This window comes from Nesoenas mayeri, assembly GCF_963082525.1.
Source record: "Nesoenas mayeri genome assembly, chromosome: Z".
In the NCBI taxonomy this organism is placed as follows: domain Eukaryota; kingdom Metazoa; phylum Chordata; class Aves; order Columbiformes; family Columbidae; genus Nesoenas; species Nesoenas mayeri.
The window spans coordinates 74,849,676-74,873,513 of record NC_137542.1 but is presented as its reverse complement, the minus strand read 5'-3'; the positions used below and the strand labels follow the sequence as shown (position 1 = coordinate 74,873,513).

General features: G+C 38.1%; 1 protein-coding gene across 1 annotated transcript in view; it reads right to left on the bottom strand.

Moving 5' to 3' along the window:
• Positions 1 to 23,838, bottom strand: part of ARK2N (arkadia (RNF111) N-terminal like PKA signaling regulator 2N) — a 45,185-nt gene that overhangs the window by 18,210 nt on the left and 3,137 nt on the right. Inside the window, exon 2 of the mRNA XM_080363147.1 lies at positions 10,917 to 11,733. Coding sequence (XP_080219273.1) covers positions 10,917 to 11,640 — 724 coding nt within the window. The 5' untranslated portion in view covers positions 11,641 to 11,733. The remainder of the gene's footprint in view (positions 1 to 10,916; positions 11,734 to 23,838) is intronic.

Here is a 23,838-nt window from a genome sequence, read left to right as displayed (position 1 = left end):
CTGGACACCTTCCTGTGTAACCTCATCTGGGTGTTCCTGCTCCATGGGGGATTGCACTGGGTGAGCTTTCCAGGGCCCTTCAACTCCTCACATTCTGCGATTCTGTGAATTTCCTACAGATCTTTCTTACCAAACCCCACTCGAGGGAGGAAAAAGCAGCACAAACGCCTGTGAAAAAAACAGCCTGCAAAAATACACTGTACCCTAAAGCTCCTTTGCTTCCAAGGGCTCCTACATAGGGTGCAACTCCTGGAGCAGATATCTTAATTTCTTCATTTACTGAATTGTCAGTTTGGCGATTAAGCCGCATAAAGTCTTATTTATTTAGTATTTGCACAAAAAAATGCTAATAAAGTAGCTGTGTTTCACCTGCTGCTAAATCCTGACTCTGCAGTCGCATGGGTGTTCAGTTACTCCCATGCAAACAGCTGCCACGCTGAAAACATATAATTTGATATTAAAAATGGCAATATAGACATTTACATAGGCCAGCTGGTTTATTACTGGCAGTGTCTCCATTGGAATTACACCAGCTGATTTGATGCATTTGCTCTTTCAAAAACATAAGTAAAATCCTTTAAAGAAACTAGAATTTTGCTTTACTCCATTTGAAAGTATAGAACTTAGGGCAATTAAACTCTGAATTATCCTCTGTGATTCTCCATGTCTGTGCAAAACTCCTACTGGTTTCTCCTCTGTTGTTAAATTTGAAGTAATTTGTTGAGATGTGAGAATAAACATACATTGAAGATTAACTCTGGGTTGGAAAGCAGAAGAGTTTCCTTCTGACAGTCTTAAAATAGTCTTAAATTAGGGCAGGCTGCTTTAAATGAAATACAGAATGGATGAGATTAAAATTTATGTTAAAATTTCAGCTGAAGAAATTTTAAATCCCAGAAAGTCTCTAGTCAAAGCCCTTTGACTATAAGAGCTTAAAACAGAAATCATTACAAATTTAACCACAGCTGTATAATACAGCAAAAATATTTCCAGGAGGACAAAAAGTAAATCTGAAATTACACGTTAGGAATACATTTTCTGAAAGAGATGCCAAAGGCTGCTGCATATGTATTTAAAATACAAACTCATGACTAGTTTTGCGACCTGAAGGCTGGTTTCTTCAGTGCTCTGCATCTTGCAAATTCACAATACAGAGCATTAGGAGAGATGCTCCTGTTTAATTGCACAGCCTGACAAATCCTTCAGCAGGCAGGTTATATATATTACACTCAAAACCAGAATGTTGGGGTTCCCTTCTCAGCTACTAGAAGGAAAAACGTGTTTCTTCACTCAGAAAACAAGCTATTGGACCCGATATTCAACCGTGTAAATCAATGCACACTTTTCATTTCAAAGGAGCTGATTTATGACGGCTGAATATCTGGTTCCAGGTTTGCAGCAAGTTAAAAGAGCGAACACACAAAACAGTATTTACCATTTACAAAACCATTCACAGCCATTGGTCTTGCACAGGTGTTCTTAACACTAGGTAGTTTTTGCAAGGAAATTAAATTGAAATGATATCTAATATAAACTATTCCCTCAGCCTTCTTGGTGCCTTGGAATACTTTTATCCTAGAAAGAGCACAGCTTTAAAGTCTTCATGCTCAACTGCTATAGTTCTCTGCTTGTTCTTTCACATTCATAACTACTTGAAGTGAAAAAAAACAATGAGGGTCAATGGATAAAAACATGTAAAAGTGGTTAGTTTTTGCCCATAGTAACAAACCCCAAATTTTTATCTATTAATACACTGAATTATTTCAGTGTTTTTATTTCTTTAAATAGATCACCTAGCCGAGACACCTGCAGGCTGGCAGAAATCCCTAACGAAGTAATTATCTATTTATGAGATCGATATGTAAAAGTCTGTTTCAGTCTGAGAGATAATTAAGTTCAGCTCATCCCCTTGCGCAACTTGTTTTGAAATACCTAATTGCTATTTTATTTAACGCTATTTTATTTTAAAAAAAGGTTAAGGCCATGCTTACAGATGTACTGAGTTAAGTGACTCTTACACATTAAAAGAAACCAGTCACTGCAAAAAGCTGCTTCTGCATGCACGGGAAGACTTGTAAAGTTGTCATGCTTTATGTTATGCTGCTCTTATCATTGTCATAAAGGCATATATATATATATATGTATGTATATATCAAAACTATCAACGCCAGAATTATTTGATTTTTTTAATATCAGCAAATCTTCCCTGAAGGATCCTAAATTTTAAACAAATGAGGACAAGTTTATTAAATTACAATCCAACATAACTAGTTTCACTTTTACCTACAGTTACATTAAAAATGCACGCAATTTCAGATGAGGGGGTTTTCTTACAAGTTCATATCAAAAGCTTTGTATCAAAATTATGCATGAAGGTGATCTGTAAAGATTTTATTCCAGTACTTAAAAATTATCTCCTGCATAGTCTTTCAAACAGTGACTGTGAGAATAACACAGCTCTCTAACCTCATTTTTTAATGAAGGCATCACATATGGTTAAAAAAAAAAGAAGTCAGTGCCAAGAATAATGTTAAAACACCAGTGTTAGTATTATACTGAAAACAAAAGGGATTTCTTGAGTTCCTGTTAGAGGTTTGATCCAAACCCCACATAAATTGATGGAAAAACTCCCACTGACTGCAGGGAGAAAAAGAAAATCAGATCTATAGAAGATACAGCGGTTACTTCCAACAGGAAGAAAAGTAATTACACTAACATAATTAGGTTTTAAAAGCAAAACAACAGACCGAAAGGAGACATATAGATTTCTCTTTACTTAAGCTATCTCTATGCAAAAACCTTCAACTTCCATAATGAGAATTTTCATTTAATTTGCTTTAGAAACTTTTAGCAAGTTCCAACTGATGATAAATATGTTTTTGGTAGCTATGGAGAGTTACTTCATAGGAAGAAAGGCTTTAATGGAGAGATGACCAAAAAATCCCTGTCTGTAGTGATAATAATAAGAATTAAATAGAGATTTCTAATATATAGTTAAAATTAATCCTACTTTAAACATCACAGTTTCAAGGCTGCCTATTCAGGCTATCAGTATAAAAAAAATCCACACAATAGCAAGTTATTGTAATATTTAAATGAACCTAAAGTTCTGGCATTCCCCATCACAAGTAAATAATTATTTCAGTGGCATTCAGACGTGGTTCAGAAGAAGCTCTTGCTGTCTGACCCAGACCAGCAGCCCACACCTTCAGACCACCACAGTGTTTACTAATCTGGCTGTCGAGCCTTATTTTAAATGCCTGTGCCAAGGCTCAAACCATCTGCACATGGCTGCTTATCTTAGGACTGACATAACCATGTTTATTCCAGCATGAAGGATGCAGTTTGGTCGTATATACAGAATAAAGCAGCAGTATTTTCCGTGCATGGGTCATGCAGGCACACGCAGTTGGGTGTGATTCACCTCACCTGACTTTAGCCAAAAATTATCTATTCTAAATTGTTTATGTGGGAGGTTTAGACAATTAATGGAAGAGAAAGACGCTGCCAGGAGGTGTCCTCTTGTAGGTGCTTATCTCTTCCCTTTGATTCAGAAGGAGATCCACAGCAAATGACACCTAAAATTAGAGGTGACTTCCACCCAAACTGAACACACACACATACATATATATATATATATATACACGTGTGTATTTGTGCGCACAATATAAGACAGCTGCCTCCATAAATATGCCATGTGCAACACAGCAGTGACAATAATAAAAACTCTGGACAGAAAACTAACTACTAAATGGGAGACAAAAAAAACCCCAACCAGTTGCACACATTTGTTATATATAGCTAAATCTTTAGGGTATTTATTACTTCTGCCTAAAAAGGAAGAATAAAAAAAAATGACGTGTGACATGTTGAAGCTGTAAAACTTTGGAGTAAACAGAGTTAAGGAAATGTTATGAGTCTGTACCTAATCTGCTTCTCTAGGGTGTTTTACATCTTTAAATATAAAACTTACTTCCTAATATAAATGTTTTAACATGCAAAAAGAGCATTTGGATAAATGCTCTGAATGTTCCTATTATAACAAACATAGCTGTACTGATTTTGGGGTATCTAAACAAGGATTCTAAGTTATACTTTTCCAAGGTTGGTGATGGAGGCTCAGTGTGGTTTCCCCTCACACCTTTAAAGGTGTCTGTATGGGTGTGCTGGCACATGCACAGGGGTACAATGTGGGTTTTTTAAAACTACGTATATATTCTCTATAAATTAAACAAAAAAAACTTAAAATCGATGGTAATAAAGCCCAAAAGAGGAAAAGCAAAACAAGCATACACAAAGAGAAAAGCAAACGTTTGTTTTAGCATAATCCAAAGTAACATCAAGATTGCAAAGATCGGACTTTTTTGTTTGTTTGTTTGTTTTAAGTTTGTGATTGATTCAGATCAGGCTCTGCAATATTCCCGTTCTCTGGAAAGACAGGTGGAAAATTGTTATTGAAAGTCGCTGGAAACTCTAGCGCAGCATCGACATTTTTATATCCCACGTAAGAATTAAACGACTGCTGTGGAAGTACTTGGCTATCAGGCATCTGTATGAAAGCCCCTGACTGTGTGGTAGGGGGGATTCTTTGGCCAACTAGTTGAATTTTAGGTTCCCTGGGCTCCAGTTGTTGCTTGCTTTCTTCGTCCGTGTCAAGACGGGTTAGCTTTTCTATCCACATGCGGAATTTCTCCTCTGTCTGCCTCTGCATCTCGGCAAAGCAGTTCATGGCCTCTTCCAGGACATTGCCTATGCAGTTCCTATCCCACACGGTGCCCCTGTCAAGCAATCCTGGAATTTCCCTGGTCGCTCCTCCAGATGCCCCAGCACGACTGAAGCCAGCTTTAAAGACATTGAGGCCATTTGATAAGACATTGTTAAGTGAGAACATAATATTGTTTATTAAGGCATGTTAACTCAGGAAAACAAACTTTTCTAATTGAGTCCCTTGGGTATGACAATGGGGGAGGGATTAGCAAATATTAACCAACAGTATTGCTGTCCAAAAAAATATAACATTTTGCACTCATTAAGATTATAAGAGAAATTTTGGCGTCTTCTTCTAGAATCCTCAGACAATTATGTCACAAAGGTTTGTTGTGTTTTTTTCTTTTAATAAATAAACCAAATTAGTCCAATTGCCTTGCAATTCCTGTTTTGGATTCAACTGAAGGTGTCAAAAACATTACACAAAAACATGTCTAGTTCAAGTTGCAATCCAAAATATTACTGTTTAACTTAGTAATTATGCACATTTTACTTAGATACTTGACCCCTTTTGTAACAGACTCTTAAGTATACACAAAATCACACACAAGATAACAGAGATAAAGGCTGATATAGTGATTGCAGCACTTAAAGCAGCCAAGCCCAAAGCTTACCGCTCTCGGTCTGATTTTGGAAAACACACTAAACATCAAAGAGAATACACAACACATGCACACAAAGAGATAACGTGAATGCTGCGCTAACACATGAGGTGAAAACACCCTCCGGAATGTCTGACGGACACGGATCCATCACAAGGGGAATCCACACGACATGCAGGAGCGATCAACCTCACACCAACAACAAACGCATTTCTAGCCCCACTTCTAGCCAAGGCACAAAACAGACAGGGCACAGATGGGAGGAAATGGTTCCCCTTCTTTCCATCTACCAAAATTGACTGGCTTTGGGATTATCAGGAAAAACTTCAGCAGCAAGAAAAAGCGGCCTCCTCATTATCTTTAGATATCAATATGAAAAGGCAGTGTGATCTGTATTTTTAAGCCTAGAGTTCACTCAGGAATCCTCTAGGAAACAATAAAACCCCATGAAACAAGGCCCTGTACCTGAGTCATAACAAACCACGTGTGCACATCCTCTGAACACACAAACGTTGCCTAATTCAAACAAGAGAAGCATCACATTAAACTACACAAAGCAGATACAGAATCTGACAAATTTAATATGTAAACATGAAACTTGTGGGATCCTCTGGCTTAAGTATGGTAGAAAATATCCTAAGAATGAGAGAAATCACTGCACAACCTAAGCAAATATTTACTAATAAGAACATAAGGCACTAAATCTTTATAGGGATTCCACTGTGTACATGAAATTACAGTATTACTTAAACAGTACGTTATTTTCAGGAGCTATTTAAATGAGGTACAGCTAAGTCCTTCTGTAACAGCAAAACAAAGCCTAGGATTATTCTTATTTCTGAGCAGTAGCAATGCTACCCATTGGGGCCAAAACCTTGCTATTAAAATCCTACTTTTTAAGTACTCTCTCCTGTCCGCTTACCTATCAGACAGGCTGGAAATTCAGTATTCAGATCCTCTGCTCAAAAATGAATTATTTTATAGCAACTAACTTACATCCATCCAACTGCATTTTAACTAAAATTAATGCTATCTTTTTCCTAAAACATGGTTCCTTTTATACATTCAATGTCTTTTTCCTCCCTGAAAAAGACATTCCTTCTGCTCATATAATGTCCAATATGATTCTCTTTATCTGTCATTAGTCAGGGATCTTATCCCTAGATCAAGTAACTAAACCTCAGTCCTTCTCATTTCCATGGGCTTACCATCCGACACCTTTTAAATAATGTTGAGTAAGGTTTAATTGCAATTTAAATAAAAACTATTGATGGCAAGACGTGAGACATAATCTAACTAGGGTTTTAAAGCTACGAATGAACTAGCATGGTCACAGTTAACAAAACCGTTTTGTAAACTGAAGTGAATATGTATTGAAATATGTACTACCCTGCAATACTATTTTTAAAAGGCATCATTCATAGTGTATCTACAATTTACAGTAGCAGCAAATTGATGGTTCAGAGGCTTCCCCTGCAGTTCTTATAACATGGCTTATTCAATCTTTACTGCTGGCCTTAAGTGTTAAAAAAATTAATCGCGTCTAAAAATGCATTTTTATTATATTAAAAAGCTACCATTTATCTAACTGGTCCTTTTGCTATCTATAAACCTACAGGTCTATAGTTTTTGAAGCCAGACTACAAGAAGAAATTTGCAATCACAAAAGGGGTCAGAATCCAAGAAGTACATCTTATTTTCAGGATGATATCTCATGTAGAAAAGCATCAAAGAAATTCCCCAATGCTGTCTCTTTAATTTAAGAAGTCTGACAACGTAACAATTTAGGAAGACATGTCACAACTTCATTTTAATTAGCAATAGTGGATTCCTCCGTATCATTATACTATCCAACATTTCCAAATAAGTAAACTACTGAAATTCACTCTTAACTTTCCCTCTACCTCCATTCTTATACAATTGCGATTCTGAGTTACTTCAACCAAATTCATCCCTTTCAAGATGCTTCATACATGGTCTACGCACAATCTTAGGAGAAAGTAACCTGGCTGGGAGGCCCTCATGCACATTGTTCCCCTCTCTTTGGACTTCTACATATTAAAAACCCTTTTCTTTTTTTAAATGTGAGCTGTGACACCTATTTTTATTTTTATTTTTACATCAATACTGCAACTTTTTAAAATATCTTTTTGAAAGCCTAAAACATGAGTCACTCCTAATTCAATTTAGATTTTTCTGAGTTCTAAAAAGCTCAATGGTGCTAAAATGCTAGTTTTTTTCGTATTATATTTGAATTTTTAAAACCCTCTTCCTTCTTCCAAATAGAATTGTTTATACAGAAATAAACACTGATCCCCAGACTTGCTTTCATGCCAATTTAATTGAGAGTTAATTTGCACAAAGGAAGAACTTTTCACAGCAGCAGGTCTACCAGAACCTATTTCAGGACTCAAAGATCACGCTCTTATGCTGTGAATATTATCCAGTGTTTGTTCAAGAATGGCAAAATCCTAAATGCCAACAGACAGGCTCAGTCATTAAAGGATAAGAAATTGCTGCCCATCTACCATAATTCAAAAATCATGGCATTCCCTGAATTAAAGAGCCAAGACTATGATTGCTCAAGTTGGTGAAAATATTATTGGTAGCATCCATAAAGTTTAGATTGAACCTGTATTTTCAAGTATAAATCAACATCATGTATTCAGAATAACCTACTGTATTGTGTTTAGCTCCTACTGAGCTCACAATATTCATACTGAAGTATTACCAGTAAGGTCTCAACTCTTTACTCTTCAGTCCTTGCTGAGAAGAAAAGCAAGAGTTTTAGTTACACAAAGTGAAAAACTGCTTATTTTAAAATGTGGCACTTAAATTTTCAGACCACAGACAAATCAACTGTCTTGTAAAACTACGTGTGTCAACATAAGTTGAATATCCAGAGTATGTATAGCCCTTGTATATGAAGGCCACATTAAATTAACTGTAACTAAAAATTTTAGAGCATCTCTGTTGGCAAAGCTCTTTTTCAGACAGCAGATAGCTGAAAATCAGCCACAATAATAAGCTACATTTAGACAGTAACCAACACTACAGCTGAAGTGTCCCAGTACAGTCGGACTAAGGGGAATCCGGTTTACCAAAAGTCTTTTTCATCAATATGCACAGACTTTTTTCAAAAGGAAGAAGTTTTTTCATGCTTATGTCCTTCTGACAGGTGCATTGTAGTTTCTTGACACTCAAGTATCAAGTTAAACCTGAAGTCTTCTCTTCATTTTTGACTGTGTGCAAAGGACACGCGTGGCCTGAAATTCCCAGTAATACTTCTTGATACCCTGTATTATTTTCCAGCTATGTGTTCATTCCCTAAATTTTGAGGACATTCACAGTGTAATGCTAAGTGCGCTAAAATGGCTTTCCAGTTAAAAAAATAAATAAATATATACATATATATATATGTAGTTATGCACTTTGCCAGTTCCAAGAAGAGGGATCGCAGATGGCATGTGAACCTTCTGCTTCGATGGAGAGCGGGGAGTCCTGCTCAGACTCAGAGCTCCACTGCATCTGTTAAGACCACAATGTTTCAGTAACCCACAAGTAGCACAAGATGCACTTTTGGCCAACCTCGTCCTTATCTCTGTAGAGAATATTTTTCTTTTGCACTTGGAGACTGTTTCCCACAAACCAAAGTCGTTTCTGTTTAAAGGAAAACCGCAATGTGGCAGGTACGCATCGCACCTCGTTCCAAAACTTTTGATGTCTTAAGTGTGATTCAGTGTCAAGCAGATGATACTTGCTATGAAATAAGAATAAAGGGCATTGTTCCCCAGGATGGTTTTTGCACTCCCACATCTTGCATCGCAGACAAAATCGGGCCTTGGTGTGTTCATCATTAAGTCATCAAGTTGTTCCATATACTACAATGGGACCTTTTCACTAGATGCATCTCACAGTTAAGGCTGAGCTCAAACACAGAAAGAGCCTAATGACACACAAAAAGTACCCCAGAGTGGTTTCGCGTCTCCGCAATAGAAGCCATAAATCTTGGCAGATCTGAAAACAGCATGTGGTGCCTTTCCAGGTCACAAGGTACTTTTACAACTTAAATAACAGAACCTTGGGGACCTCTTGTGTGTGTGTGTTTTGAGGTTTTTTTGGAGTGGGGAGGAACCTGTCCCAAAACTCAATGAAATAGTCTTCTTTGACAGGCTTCAAATCAGGCTTCAATTGCCCAGCAAAGTGTAAATATAGTAAATAAACAGGCACAAAACTATGAAAGCTATAAGTCCAACTAACTACTAAACTGGTAAAAATAATTTTAGATCTCTATTAGAAGTTTACTACACAATAATCTTAAAACTATGCCTTTCCTAGACCTTCTAATAAAAAACATTAACTTCCTTTGGGCAACCTGCTTCCTAGCCATATGTGGGAAAAATGCCAGTTCTCATAGTGAAAGAATCATTCACTATAATCAAGTCGGTTAAAACAGTTATTCTGCTGCAAATATTTTAAATAATTAATCTATCAGACATTCATTCAGCAAGTTATGACTAATTATTGCAGTTTTCCTTTAAAAGTTCTGGCCCTATGTAAGCTGATACTTATATCTAGGAAAAAAAAATCTTTTAGCACAAGAGGAAAAAAGGCATGTAACCCAGTAAAAATTGGCAAGCCAAAAAGTTTATTTTTATGTGATTTTATTTTTGATTGCCATATGATGATGGTTCTATGGTATAATATGCTGCAAGAATAATTCACATAAAACCCTGTCCACGGCACTTTGGCTAATAAAATAACAAAGACTCAGCAGACAAAAAACTTTAAGAATTAGTCTTTCTTTTCCTAATAAAATAATTAGAAGGCCCCTATAATTTACTTCCCCCAATCTTACAATGGATGTGTCAGAAAATTTTAAGTGTAGAAATTATAGATCCTATGACACAGGAAAATGGTAACAGCTTTTGCCTAAAATGTTGAAAAATTAAGTGTGAATATAGCTTGGGCACCTGCGTAAACATATTCATATTTATGTCCTAAAATAGGTGACCAGCTGCAATCTGCATGAACTTACAATAAGGCTAAGTAGGTTTGTCATGCATTGAAACATAGAGCTGCAAGCACAGCATAAGTGCAATAATAACAGGGCCTTACTGTAACATGGGCAGGAGGGTTGCCAGGTTATTTCTAACACAGCTGCCGAGTTGTGCTCTTAAAATATTAAAGCAAAGCTGGCCACTTATCTTAAGAATGTGTTTATTAGATTATCACCATCTAATGGGATTTGACAGCACTGATAGTTCATATAGGCTTACAAAGGAAAAGATCTGAAAATTCCAGAACTCAAGGATAGTGCTTCCGCCAATTCACCATTTCTATGCTTTGTTGGTGTGCAAAAGTGCACTGAAACCTCAGAACAGATTTTTAAGATTTGCCCATGTCTTGTTAATACACTGCAGTCCTCAAATTTACACAGAGCTGCAGTTCTCCTGGTTTTTCTCAAGTGTCACTCATTTAAATTAGCATGACAGCTGAGAAACGATGTCAGATGTGTTACAGTTCAGTTTAAAAAACATCCTCTACCTGGTATCTCTGCAGTGATTGTCTTGCTGCTCCCTGAAACCTCTTCATCATCATCTGATGAACTCGTGCTCGAGTCACACGTCAGGTCACTATCACTGGTACTGCTGTCCTGCAGCAGGTTGTATTTCTTGCGAGCAGCTGCCTCCCGTTTCTGTCTTAAGAGCCGGATTCTTTCTTTGTGTTTTTGGCTTCGGTGACCTTTTACCTTGGTAACTCGGCCATTCTGCTTATCAATAGACTGTCGGTTTTTCTTTGCAGCCATTGTTGAAGTTTCGCTTTCGGACCTGGATCGCCTGGATTTCCTCCCCACCACAGCCCCAGACACCACAGAAGGGTCACCTTCTACAGCAGCTTCAGCTTGACAGGGCTCATTCTCTTCTGTGGAAGACAACGTGTCTGAGTCAGCCAAATGCCCGCTGGAAGAAGGGGAAAGCATGCAATGATTAGAAGAGTCACTCTCGTAAACTCGACCACCCGTTGGCTTATCGCTCTCTGTAGACGCCAGCTGAGACTCCGAGGAGTCTCGCCTCAGTTCCATCAGTAAGCAAGGCATGGAGGAGAGGACCGCAGAGTCCGCTGCGGCGGCCACGCTGTCCTTCTGGGTTTGTGTCTCCAGTTCTATTGGCCCATCTTCATCAGGAGCCACCTCTTGCTTTTCAGAAGTCTTTGGCGGAACTTCTGAATCAACAAGTTCTTCTGTTTTTCCCACTGCCTCCATCTTCATTTCAGAACACCAAGATCCTCCTGGTCTCAAAGCATGGAGCACGTGGTCTGGAAGATGGGGTGAACTAGACACAGACTTCAGCAACGTAGCAGCCTGCACAAGAACAGAACAGTAAGAATCATTTACCCAAATAACTAAGTCCTGTTCTTCACAGTATTACCTTGATGATTTAAATTACAGACAGCATGGTTCAGTATCATATTCACAGAATCACTGAATCATTTTGGTTGGAAAATACCTTTAAGATTATTGAGTCCAACCATTAACCTCCATGTCCCTAAGAACCTCATCTCTGTGGCTTTCAGACACCTCCAGCCTTTTCTTCATTTACTTTTTCCTGTTACACCACACTATTCTTCCTTTCACGCACCCATGAAAGATGGTACAGGAATCACATCAAACATGGTTCGCCTCACTATAATAATCAAAACAGATCAGAAAATAATAAAAAAAAAATTCTAAACTCTTACTTTATAAAACGTAAATCAATGTATTGTAAGCAACATATGCTAAACTTTTTCACCTAGAACTTTAAACATATTTTAATGGAGAATTTTGCCTTTATGAACAATGCCAGCCAGAAAATTCCCAGACTCGGTAGTCATCTACCTGGACACACCAGAATATAGTTCTGTTTCCATATCTATGAGAAATCTACTCTCAGCTGAACAGGACCTCAACTTCATAAAATTACCATGTTTTTATGGTAATTTGCAAACTTACAGTACCAACACGACACAGCAGAAATCCAGTCGCTTTGTGCAGAAATCTGAAAAAACAGGCTGCTGAACATCAACAGAGTAAACACCTTCCTTTAGCAGTGGAATTGCTGCCAGCAAATATCTCATACTAAAGACGTATTTAGAAGAAATGCCACAAATCGATATGAAATGGTCAAGGACACGGGTTTACGACATCTACAGGCAATGCCTTCAGAAGCATTAGCTGTGTTTAAGGCAGATTTGTTCCCAGTAACTGCTGCAAGCAACGAACAGTATCCACCCACACCAATATCCTAAATTCCACTTCAAGTTATAATTTAATAAGTTGCATCACTTCAGTGCAAATGCAAAGCCCAAGCTATTTATCTGATTGATAACTTGCATGTTATCAACCCAAAAGTACCAGAAGCACTTTCAGGGAAATTTTATTTATATTAATTATTCACACCCTGCCTTCCAGTTAAATTTTCACTTTGAATTCAAAAGAAAGATATTTTAATTATCACATTTGCTTACAGATAAATGGTATGAAGTAAATCATTTCTGGGTATAAAAGTATAGTAAACAATAAATTTATGGCAGCCCCACAAAAAAGTGTAGACAAGAAAAAGTAGCGTTGAGACTTAACATACTGTTTTTTGAAAACACATTTCTGCAAATGAGGACAATTAGTACTTGTGCAACCTGAGAAAGCATGGGTGGTTCAGAGAGATTTTTCTGTATCCTGACAATCCTCCTTCAGTTTCCTGATCCATCCCAAGCTGCCTGTAATTGCACATATTTAATTGTACAATGCTTCCCTGACTCCATCTGCAGCACAGAATTAGGCTGCCTTCCTCCTAAAAGGTGCTGTGAAAAGCTCAGTGTTGTCCTATCTGCCTTAAAACACTTTAGAACTTCATTTTTAAAGAATATTAAAATAGACTTCATGCTTCCTTCAGGCTAATGAATTAAATGCTGAGTAGTGCAAGGGGATTACGAAAATATTTACAGAAGAGAAACCCTAGTTAATAAGAGAAAGCTTAGTTAATATCAGATAATAAAAGAAAGGTGGAGATGACCACTCTAGGTCTGCCAAATAAGTGAAAGAAAAACATACAAACACCCTCCCCAAAACAAACAAACAAACAAAACTCCACAAATAAAACAGTAAACCGCATATTTACTTGAAAAAAAGCAGAATACATGTTGTAAAATACAGGAACATATAAAGAAAAATATTTTCCAATACTTGCACTGAGTAATACTCCCTTGAAAGTAACTTAGAAGAATTTTTGGAGATGGTAATTTAATGTAGGCAATAAATATAATGTAAGAATAAATTTATTTCCAAGGCCACGGCATGGCATCAACAAACCCAAATGACGAATACACATGTTCTGAAACATAAACACATCCCAATACTGTAATAAGATCAATATTTCTACATATTTCATCTGCAAAACTACATTATCAAATAGTTCTCTCATACAAGCAAGTAAAATACAGATTTGACTATTAAATGACTGATACACAGTGGGATATGTATTGCACCAGCTAGTGCAACTCCCAGCTTTGCTCTGGCCATGCACTTTGAAAAATACCTTTTCTAAGAGTTTTGAAATGTACATGTAAGGAAAAATGTGGTTGCTCAGACACCTACAAGAAGAATGTTAGCCTGACCAAAATAAATGTATTTAATGATTAATTCTAATAACTGCAGAACAGCTTCTGTAGTATTCATCCCTTTAGCCTGGAGAGCACAAAGAACAGAGCTTGACACAAAGCTAAAGGGCAGACAAAGAGAACTAGAGACTTGTTCACAAACGTCCTACTTGGGAACATTACCCACCTCTCAGCTCCCAAAGGGACTATAACAACACCTGTACTCGCCTTTCCATCTCTCTGCCCTATCAGCCAAAAATAATTATGTTGCATCTACACAGTACCACCTCACTAACAGTCTGTTCTACAGCTTATGAAGATTTTTTTATTATTCAATAGGATCTTACTTTAACTACTCAAACCACGCCAGTCTGATCCCTCGCACAGCAACCAGTGAATTATATTTTCAGTGATGAAGCAGCATAGGGACTGGTAACTTCACCAAAATGTATCTGGTCCACACCGATGTGTGTTTCTCTGTGTACAAAGACACTTGCTCTGATGAGGTTTGTACCCTTCAGGTCCTCTGAACTTGCTATTTACAAAGTCAACAATCGTAGTATTAGTATGCATATAAAAGAGAACTTGATATTTATCTCAGTCTGTTGTGACTCCAACAGACTCTGCTGCAGGGAAGAATACAGACAGTTCTTGCAAAGCCTTTTCTCAAAGAAAGAAAAAACGTACTGTTTCAGTTCTACTTGAGAAATTCATAAATCAGAGAGAGGAAGATCACACTGAACAACTCCCACTCCTTTCTTGCCACTCACTTTATAACTGTACTAGAAAAAGTAATCTCAAGGTGATGCTACAGGAAGACCAGTTTCTTACTTAAATGAGAAAAACATAGCACTGAAAAATAAGCAGTGATGCTTACAGGTACAGATGGATACTTAATTAGACATTGCTCAGAAATGTCATTCTCCTTTTTCTGATGCAGAGATACTGCAGTGATGATTTTAAAAGACAATTCTGTAAAAACTTCTGTGCTGGATTTTTGCAACAGAAATCATTTTTTTTTCCCAACCACAAACGCAAAACATCAGTGTGTAGGAGCCATCAAATATTTAAATGTATCTGGGAAATATTTTCAATTTGTGAATTCATCTGTAAAGGCACCTAATTTGTACGCTACGAAAACTGCACTGTAATTAAGAAATCCAGAAGGATTTTGAAGGTCAGATTAGCAGAGGCAGCCCAGCCAGTCTAACAGCTCACTGCCATTAACTGGAATGGTTTTACCCCCTACTCTTTTACCACTCACTCATGACTGAGCAGTCATATTCTTTCCTTTCTACCAGAACTGGCCCATCCTTTCCTGGGTACATTCACTTCACTAAGCCAGCAGAAAACAAAACTAGAGAATAAGTGAAATTTTCTGCCAGACTTGGTGGGAATATGAGGGAAGGGAGGGCAAGTAACAAACCATCCCTTCAGGAAAAAACAAACATGATTAAAAACTACCTGCTGCTTTGTCTCATCGCCAAACTGAGGGTACTGAATGTCTCTTTCACATCGCTGTTTGCTTCGAGAAGAGATTTTTGAAGATAAAACTTTATTAAAAGCAAAAAATTAAATTCAAATACAGCTTCCTAAAGAACAACTTTAATGGAATATATGCTATTAAGTAATACATACTACTGCATAAAGAGTTATATTGAAGGTGGCACGCATGCCCTTTATCAATCAATAACTGGCCATACATACATCCTTCATAATATTTTTATTTGTTGTGCTCTCAGTAAAAGTTCTTCTTTATAATTGTATATCCTGCAATGTCAGAAGGAAATGAGTTTTGCCCAAACAAAAGATAAGGCCTGAAATACTTTAATAAACACCATGACACCCTAACCTTAATTGTACATTGTCATTTTAGGTCTTATTGAATTGATTAATGATAAAGAATGCCTAGCTTATATGAAGCAAACCAGCTCATTTTCTCAGCAGCTGCGGTTATAACAGATTCTTACTTCAGAAGTACTAAGTTTTTCATGGAAGCCTGCTGTTAAAAGTCACTTCAGTTTATTACTGACACATTTCCTCTTACTCACAAGTCCAACAGACCACTTCTTTTCATTTAAACTAGTATAAGACGGTGATAAAGGAAAACAAAACAATCTAGCAGAACATTGTCTTTTAATGGCATTTTCGCACTGAAAGAAAACAGCTTGAACAATACCTCCTCGCACCACTACCCATTTATTCCCAAGCTGTAATTTAAAAAATGAGAAACAGTACCTCTATTTTTGCAGATAATAACATCAAGAACTTCCTTTAAGCTCTTTTTTTTTTTTACATGAACAAATAGTTTAATTGCACTGCTGCACAGGATTTACTTGTTCATAGAACACTGTTAACCACAGAGATCCTTACAGAGCATGTACTACCTTATAGCCCCAGTGTCACGGAAGTCAGTATTTTCATCTATATCTGAATATGTTTTTGTATTTACACAGAAATGAAGAATATAGTGGCTCACATTAACAAACAATTACTTCCATCACCAGTGGATTACATTATCTCACATTTAAAAGTGAGCAAGCATAGATGGAAAAAATCAGAGATGTGAGGTAATGGCAAATGTATACAACTAAAGTCACTGAAATCATGAAAACCAGCTTTTTTAAAAAATGTAAACACCCAGGCAAAGACCAGCTATGTCCTCTTGTGACAGAGCCACATAACTCTGAAGATGTGAACTGCTAATGACTCTGGCCACTTCTGAAGCTTCACCAAAAACCTCTGTAGGTGGATCTGCATGTTGGGCACGCTTTTCTTTTTCTTCTCAAATCACCTATCTTTCCGTCATAAGCCAACATGCTTAATTCAAGAAACTCACCAGTTACATTCCAGTACAAGCAACGCAGATATGCCCAATGACAAAATGTCTATGTAACTAAAAACTAATCAATCCGAATAATGAGAATTTTATCAGCAAAAACTAATCTGCATCCAGACAAAAACAGAAGTACCAAGGTCTTCTGCACTTCACAACTGCTGTCCTTCGGACTTGTTTATCTCCTCCCCAAGATACCACACATTCTTTTATTGTTTTCTTTTAAGTGTCACACATACCCATGCACTTAAAACAACAGAAGTGTGACCAGCACTGGATTTAACTCAAGACAGTTGACTCAGCTCTGTGTGGATGTGTGTGCACGATGCTTCAGAGCAGATTTTTCATAACACTAAGCCACCCCCACATGGATACTGTGTAATTTATATAGTGTTCCTTTGAAAACGTTGCCCTAAAGCTGACGCACTGGCATATAATTCTACCTAAAGGCGCATTTCTGGGAGTGGAGCTGGCTCTTTATCAGATGATTCATAAATCAGGCCTGGTAGCAATTCTGAAGAACAGAAACCTGGTAAGAGAATCACAGTGCCAAACAAAAGAAGAAAACATTAAACTGTGTTTCAACTGGTTTTGCATAAACAAACGAAGGTTAAAAATAGGCTGCTCCTACTGAGAGCTCAACAGGCTGCATATACAAATTATCTAAGGCCAAATAAAAACTACAACTGTATGTGTTAAAAGGTCTGCAGAGCATCCTTTGCAACCTTGAAAAGCAACATTTTTCGTCATTAATAAGAAGCAAGACTTTACATTTCAATACAGGTTTTTGCATTATAATGCTTAATGCACATATTCTGCCTCTTTCAAATGAAAGATAACTACCAGCTATGGGTTAGTTCACAAGACTGCACACAGGCTTCCAGAAACATCCACCAGCTGCACTGGAATCCTGCAAAAACAAAACCCAAACAAAAACAACATGGTCCTTGGAAAAATAAATTCATTATCATACAGATAAAGGCACACAAGGTTGGCTGCACTTACCCTTCCAAAATCTCATTTGTTTCTCATAGCGAAACCATTTTTCTCAAGTGCGCAGTCATTTAAAGTCTACAATGCTCTCTACTCTAAAAATTAGAGGGGACATATTTTTATTACTACCTGTTCCTAAAATTTCACACCGCTCACTTTTAGATTTTTCATTATTTTTTCAACAAAACTAGTGGCAGAAATCAATGCCAGGAAGCAATGCCATGCTTCATTTCTTTTTCTCTCGGTCATAGATGGGCTTGCAGAAGATCACCCTACTACACACCTACTGAGGATAGTCATGTGGATGTCCTACCTTTTCCTGAGTTTAACAAATTTTCCCACTTTACCTATCCATTGCTGTTACTCAAAAGGAAACGCATTGTGTGCTTCTTCCGCTGGTTCATGCCATTTTACACAAACAGACTTCTCAAGAAATCAAGAATTGTAGAATCATAGAATGGGTCCCTTTCAAAACAGGACATGATCCTATGAAATGCTGGTCTATTGTTCTACCATGTTCAATAAAGCAATGCTCACAGAAAAGCCGCATTTTAAATTGCAAATAACAGTAGCAAATCAATCCTAATCTTCAGAGCACTGATTTTCTTTCTATTAAGAACAGTTACCTGAAATACCCTAAAAGTAACCACACATTCCGTTACCTGCTAGTGGCTCCAATTGGTAAAACAGGACAACTGCAATTAAATTGGAAGTCATAAAGTCATCTCAGTATTACAGTATTAATTTGGGAAGGGTTTGAGCCTGTCCCCTGCAAAAATCAAAGCCGGTCCATCATGGAGAGGCACAAAATTACCTTGCTATGGCTATTATTTGGAAATGTGGAAGCAGCAGTGAGTGCTGTGGGAGACCAGTAGCCCTTGAAGTCCATCCTGCAGTCCACCACCACTGTAAAGAGGTAGAACTTTGCTACCCGCTGGGCCAGCTAGCACCCATCAAGTTATTTTGTAATTCAGTCTCCCAGAGGAAAGCTGTGCACCTCATCACCGGGCTGAACGGGACCAGGGTCAGGGTCCGGAGCCAGGTGAGCATCTTACACAACAGGCCTGGAGCTAGGGAGAGCATTGGATGGTTCACCCGATCTTGCAAAAACACCACTCCAGAATTGCACAAGCCTTGACATCAGGAGGGGAGATACTCTCAGCAGATAAGAGAGATGTTTTGTCAAGTTCTGTGTAATGTTCCTTTCCAGTAACAGCACTGCCTACTCAACCCATGCTACAATCTCCCCATCTCTTTCAGCTATCCAAGACCTCAAATCTCTCCGCTCCAAGTGGTATGGATTTATGACAGCCACTTAAAGGATGAGTTGAGAGATATTAAGTGACTCTACAGTTTATAAGTATTTAATGATCAGAACTTTTTACGCATCTTTGCCATAGGAAATAAACAAAACAGACCTCCAGATATTTTAAAGCTTCAAATACTTAAATTCCACACCAGTGCTGTGTCTTTGCTTTAAATCAGTATCTCCCTGGCATAGGGCAGGAACATACGTATTTTATGGTCTGGCCAACTGATGAAGAGAGAAGAGGTGACATGCTCAAATTCTACAGAAAGGCCGGAAAGTAGCTGTAAGCCAAAAAAACCCTGATCTCAATTCATTTCCTCATCCACAAGCCACTAATATTATTCATTTACTTCTTTAATTATTAAGCTAGTGGTATAAAATCTAATTATTGGAACAAAGTTGCAGTAGGTATATTACTGAAAAATAAATCGTATCAACCCACTAAAGGCAAAGTCACATTGCATTCAAATTATGAAAATGTTAGTAACCATAAGATACCAACCACTTTCAGGCTGTTCTTGATGCAGAACCCTTGATCAATTTTTGACCAGCAACAAGAGCTGCCAATTGATTTCAGCTAACAATCGATACCGCAGTCTTTACACGTCCAAAGTGCTCCTGACGAAGGAAGCACTCGTGATGTTGGTCTGTCCTGACCTAATTAGGACTCCGTAAGTAACAGGTTCACTGGACACAACCTTCTCACCACGAACCTCTCACCCACGCCCCTGAACCGCACTGCTAACTTTTGAGCACGTATCCTTACAAAACCTAACACTCTGCTCCCTAGTTTACATTTCCTGAGAAACTGATGCAACAAAATGTTAAAGTCTCACAAGATGGCAAAGTCATAGACAAACATCTATAGACACAGGCAAGAAGTAGAGGGACGGCGGCACAGCCCGTAAATGGAAGGAGAACGAAGCCTGGTAAAGAAAAAGGACAGCACAGGACGGGGTTAACTTAGAATAAGCTTTTGACAAACAACAAATGAAAAACAGTAGGAAGTAAACACAGGCTGGGTCTACAAATGAACACAAGCTACCTTGAGTATTTCAAAATACAGAACTGACTGGGTAAAAAGCCCGTTACATGTGTGTTGTGAATAATGCCTCTAACACGGGTTTTACTATGAAACACTTCCTACAATACTTACTCCCGGTTAGCAGAGGTGAAGAAATTTGACCTCTACTTCAAGAGGGTAACAGACCAACCAGGAAACAGACATATCTTTCCCACAACATATGAAGACTTTGCATGTATTTGACTACAGAAATTAAATAACAGCATCTAAGGGGATACCAAGTTACCAGCTATAAAAAGCGCAAAAGAAAATTAAAGGGTAGTTTTCATCAGCAGGATGCAAGTGCTGACAGGGGGGGAAAAAAATAAAAAAAGAGAAAACACAACACAAAAAACCTTACTTATCCTAAAATAAAAGCACCATTTACCCCAAAGAGATCTGTTGTGTTATTGCTCCTGGTTTAGGAAAAAGACATTCAGCTAGCAGAGCCTTCTTTAGATTTAAACTTATGGTTAGCAACAGCAGACATAAAGAATATGAACTATTTCCCCAGCAAAAGGGTAGATAGAATTAAAAAAAAAAAAAGCATCAAGTCTGGAGTATTAGTTCAATCTCATTCTGTTCATCCAACAGAGTTGTTGTTATTGCTGTAGCTCGAGAGTTCCATACAGATAAACACTGAAATCCACTACAGGTGTTAGTAAGTAGAAAAAACATTTTGATCTTGTAAAACAAAGCAGGGAAATCAAGTGTCTGTAATCAAATACACTTCAAATAAACTCCTATAACTCCAGAAGCCCTCAATAATTAGCTAACTGTGGTAAGATATTCACTAAATGTCCCCAGCTTAGTTTCACAGTATTCAACACTTTCTGGGTTTTCTTTATGGCAGTGAGCCCATGAACTGCCTTTGAGATGGCTTACTAGTATCAGTAGCTGTAACCATGGAAAACATAACTTCACTTTAAAGGCTTTTTAAAAACAATACTTAAATAAATGTTTGGTTGGGAGGGGTTTTTTTGCTGTTTTTTTAAACTCCTCACAGGTTCTGCATAGTGCTGATGAAAAGGTATTACCAGTTCCGGAGGAACCATAGCTATTGTCAACTCAAACTGTATTTATCAGAATCGGCTCATGGGCTCTGCTACCCACGAGCCCATTCCCTCCCCCATGATAATTTCCAAACCATGATGAGGCCCCAGGCTAGCAGTGTTACATCCAACTTCATTAAGAGACAGTCTTGAAAACCCCCTTATCTTGTACTGTATTTCCAACCACAAGTACAAGGAATCAGCAGACAGCCTCCTGACCTACTTTTTATCTATAATTCTTTTCTCCTTCCATAAAATTCTGCTTTTGTCAGGTTATTTGGAGCTCGCTCTCTTTAGCAAGAATTGGAATTCCCAGAGAGCAAGAACTCGGAGACTAAGTCGAGGAGTCGGGACATCACCAGCTTCTGCAAAAGTCACCGTACCAGAGAACAGTACTGTTATAATCTCACATGGATATCAAGTTGGTTTTTTACTTCAGAAAGTTCAACGACGCTATTGGAACACAGAGTGCCAACTTCAAACTGGAACCATGGAAATGTGATATTCCCAATGAGAAACAAATTACTGAAATGGTACCAACTGCATCATAGCACAGACAACTGGTATTTTAAAGTCTAGCTCTCAGTTATTCCTGGCTCTGCTGCTGTGAGTCACTTGGTCTTTACACGTTTTGGATGAAAAGAAGCGAAATCTGAGTTCTCTAAAATAAGTCTTGAAAGACTAATGACAAAGCACTCAGGAACAAGACACTACAGCAGAAACATAGCAAGGACAACACTTATCCAATCATGGTTGGGCTCTGCCTGCTCATTTCCAGGAAACTCTGAAGCATCAAAGCAGAAGAGCATTGTGCAGGACACTGCAGGAGTCTCACTACAAAGTCAAACTCATGATCCAAGCATATTGACCCAAAAATGCTAGCTTGGAAGAGCCTTAAATACTTGTATTTAATTAAAAAGTGACCACCTGTTCTGCTTATGATTAAAAAGCTGTCAGACTGAGTCCTAACAGCTTTTAAGCTGTCTTCTTGGGGATCAAATATCACAAGGTCTGATATGGCTGAAGCCTGTACACTATTCTGCTACTTGAATCAATTTCTGAGCATTTGAGAGACAGGTTACGTGGTCAAATTGATACAAAACCCTAAATACCTTATTAAATATAAAGGCACATTGGGTTGGATCATTCCAAATCCAAAGCTGATTCACCACATGACCACGGGCATGTTACTTGACCTCTCTGTACGTTCAGTAATGCATCTGCAACAGTGAAACAGCAACACCTCAGCGACTGAGCAGCATCTCATTTTCAGTCCTGAATGAGTAATCCATGTATGTCAGAACGGCAGAAAGTCAGAAATATCTGTGGAGAAATTGCTATATTGTACAGGCTCTGTTCATGCTGATCAGACATGTGAAAAGCGAACACTAATCAGTGGGAAAGGGCAATCACAAATTTAAATTCCAACTCCCAGCAGTAACACTGAATAAGTGACACGGTATCAGTCACTCCGATCCAGCTCAGAGACATACTCTGTTATGATAAGGCAACTGCAGAAGCTAATACTTAACTACATGCACATTTTCATTTACAGTCTCTTTGATCCAGTTTTCTTTTTGCTCAGAACTGCACATTTGTAGATGTTACAGTCCAGACCTCAAGTCGCAGACCTAGAACTGTGCTATGCATCAAAAACATGGAACAGAGATGCGACAGAAAGACAAAACAAATAACCACGAAAATTATACTAAGTTCCCTGGGATAACATTTGCTGCCACAGATTCCGCAGATTCAGCTGCCCCTAAGTTACAGTGCTAAAGGTCAGTTCTGTGCTGAATTTTGATTCTCCTACTGGAAAACTGAGACAAAAGTGGTTTCCTTGCCATGTAAACCTCAGGTTACTTCAGAGGTGTAACTGCACAGGGACACGCACTGTATCATACAACTTCATCCCAGAGCTCTTTCCCAGCACTACCCTGTCCCCCTCTTCTACTGCTGCTTCATTTTTTGTTCCCCATTGCAACTAATAATGCTCAAGAGAACAAAGATTTTTCAAGTTTTGGTACTTCTTTTCCAGAGTGCAAGTTATATGCTTACAACAATGCTAATGAAATCTTTCACTCTGATCTAGTAAATGTGTTATTAAATCTGCTGCTCAGCTTCTGACAATGTTCACGGTTTTGTAAGTAATTAGTCAACTGCAGATAAAAACACAAAAGCTGAGACTGACCATAGACAAAATTCTGTCAAGAAGTACCACCAACACACTAACTTTGAAATGTTATAGAAAATCAAATATAGGTTTACTGATTTGCAGAGTTTCCAAAGCTTTAACGTATCTAGTGGTGACCTTTCGGTCAGAGGCTAACCAGACAGTTGCGAACGGTCGGTCTGCAGCCGCTTTCACAGTGTGGTACATGGGAACTCCCACCTCCTTAGCAGATGTTTATAAGTGAGACATTGATATACAGGTGTGGGTCACAGATGGCACACACATCCTTGGTGGAGCAGGCAGTTCGTGTGATAATATACAAGAGATAGCGAAGAAAGTGAACAAAATCAAAGTAAGGCAAAGAAGCCTGCATTTTAAAAGTAAATACTCAGCAAGGAGAAGTGGG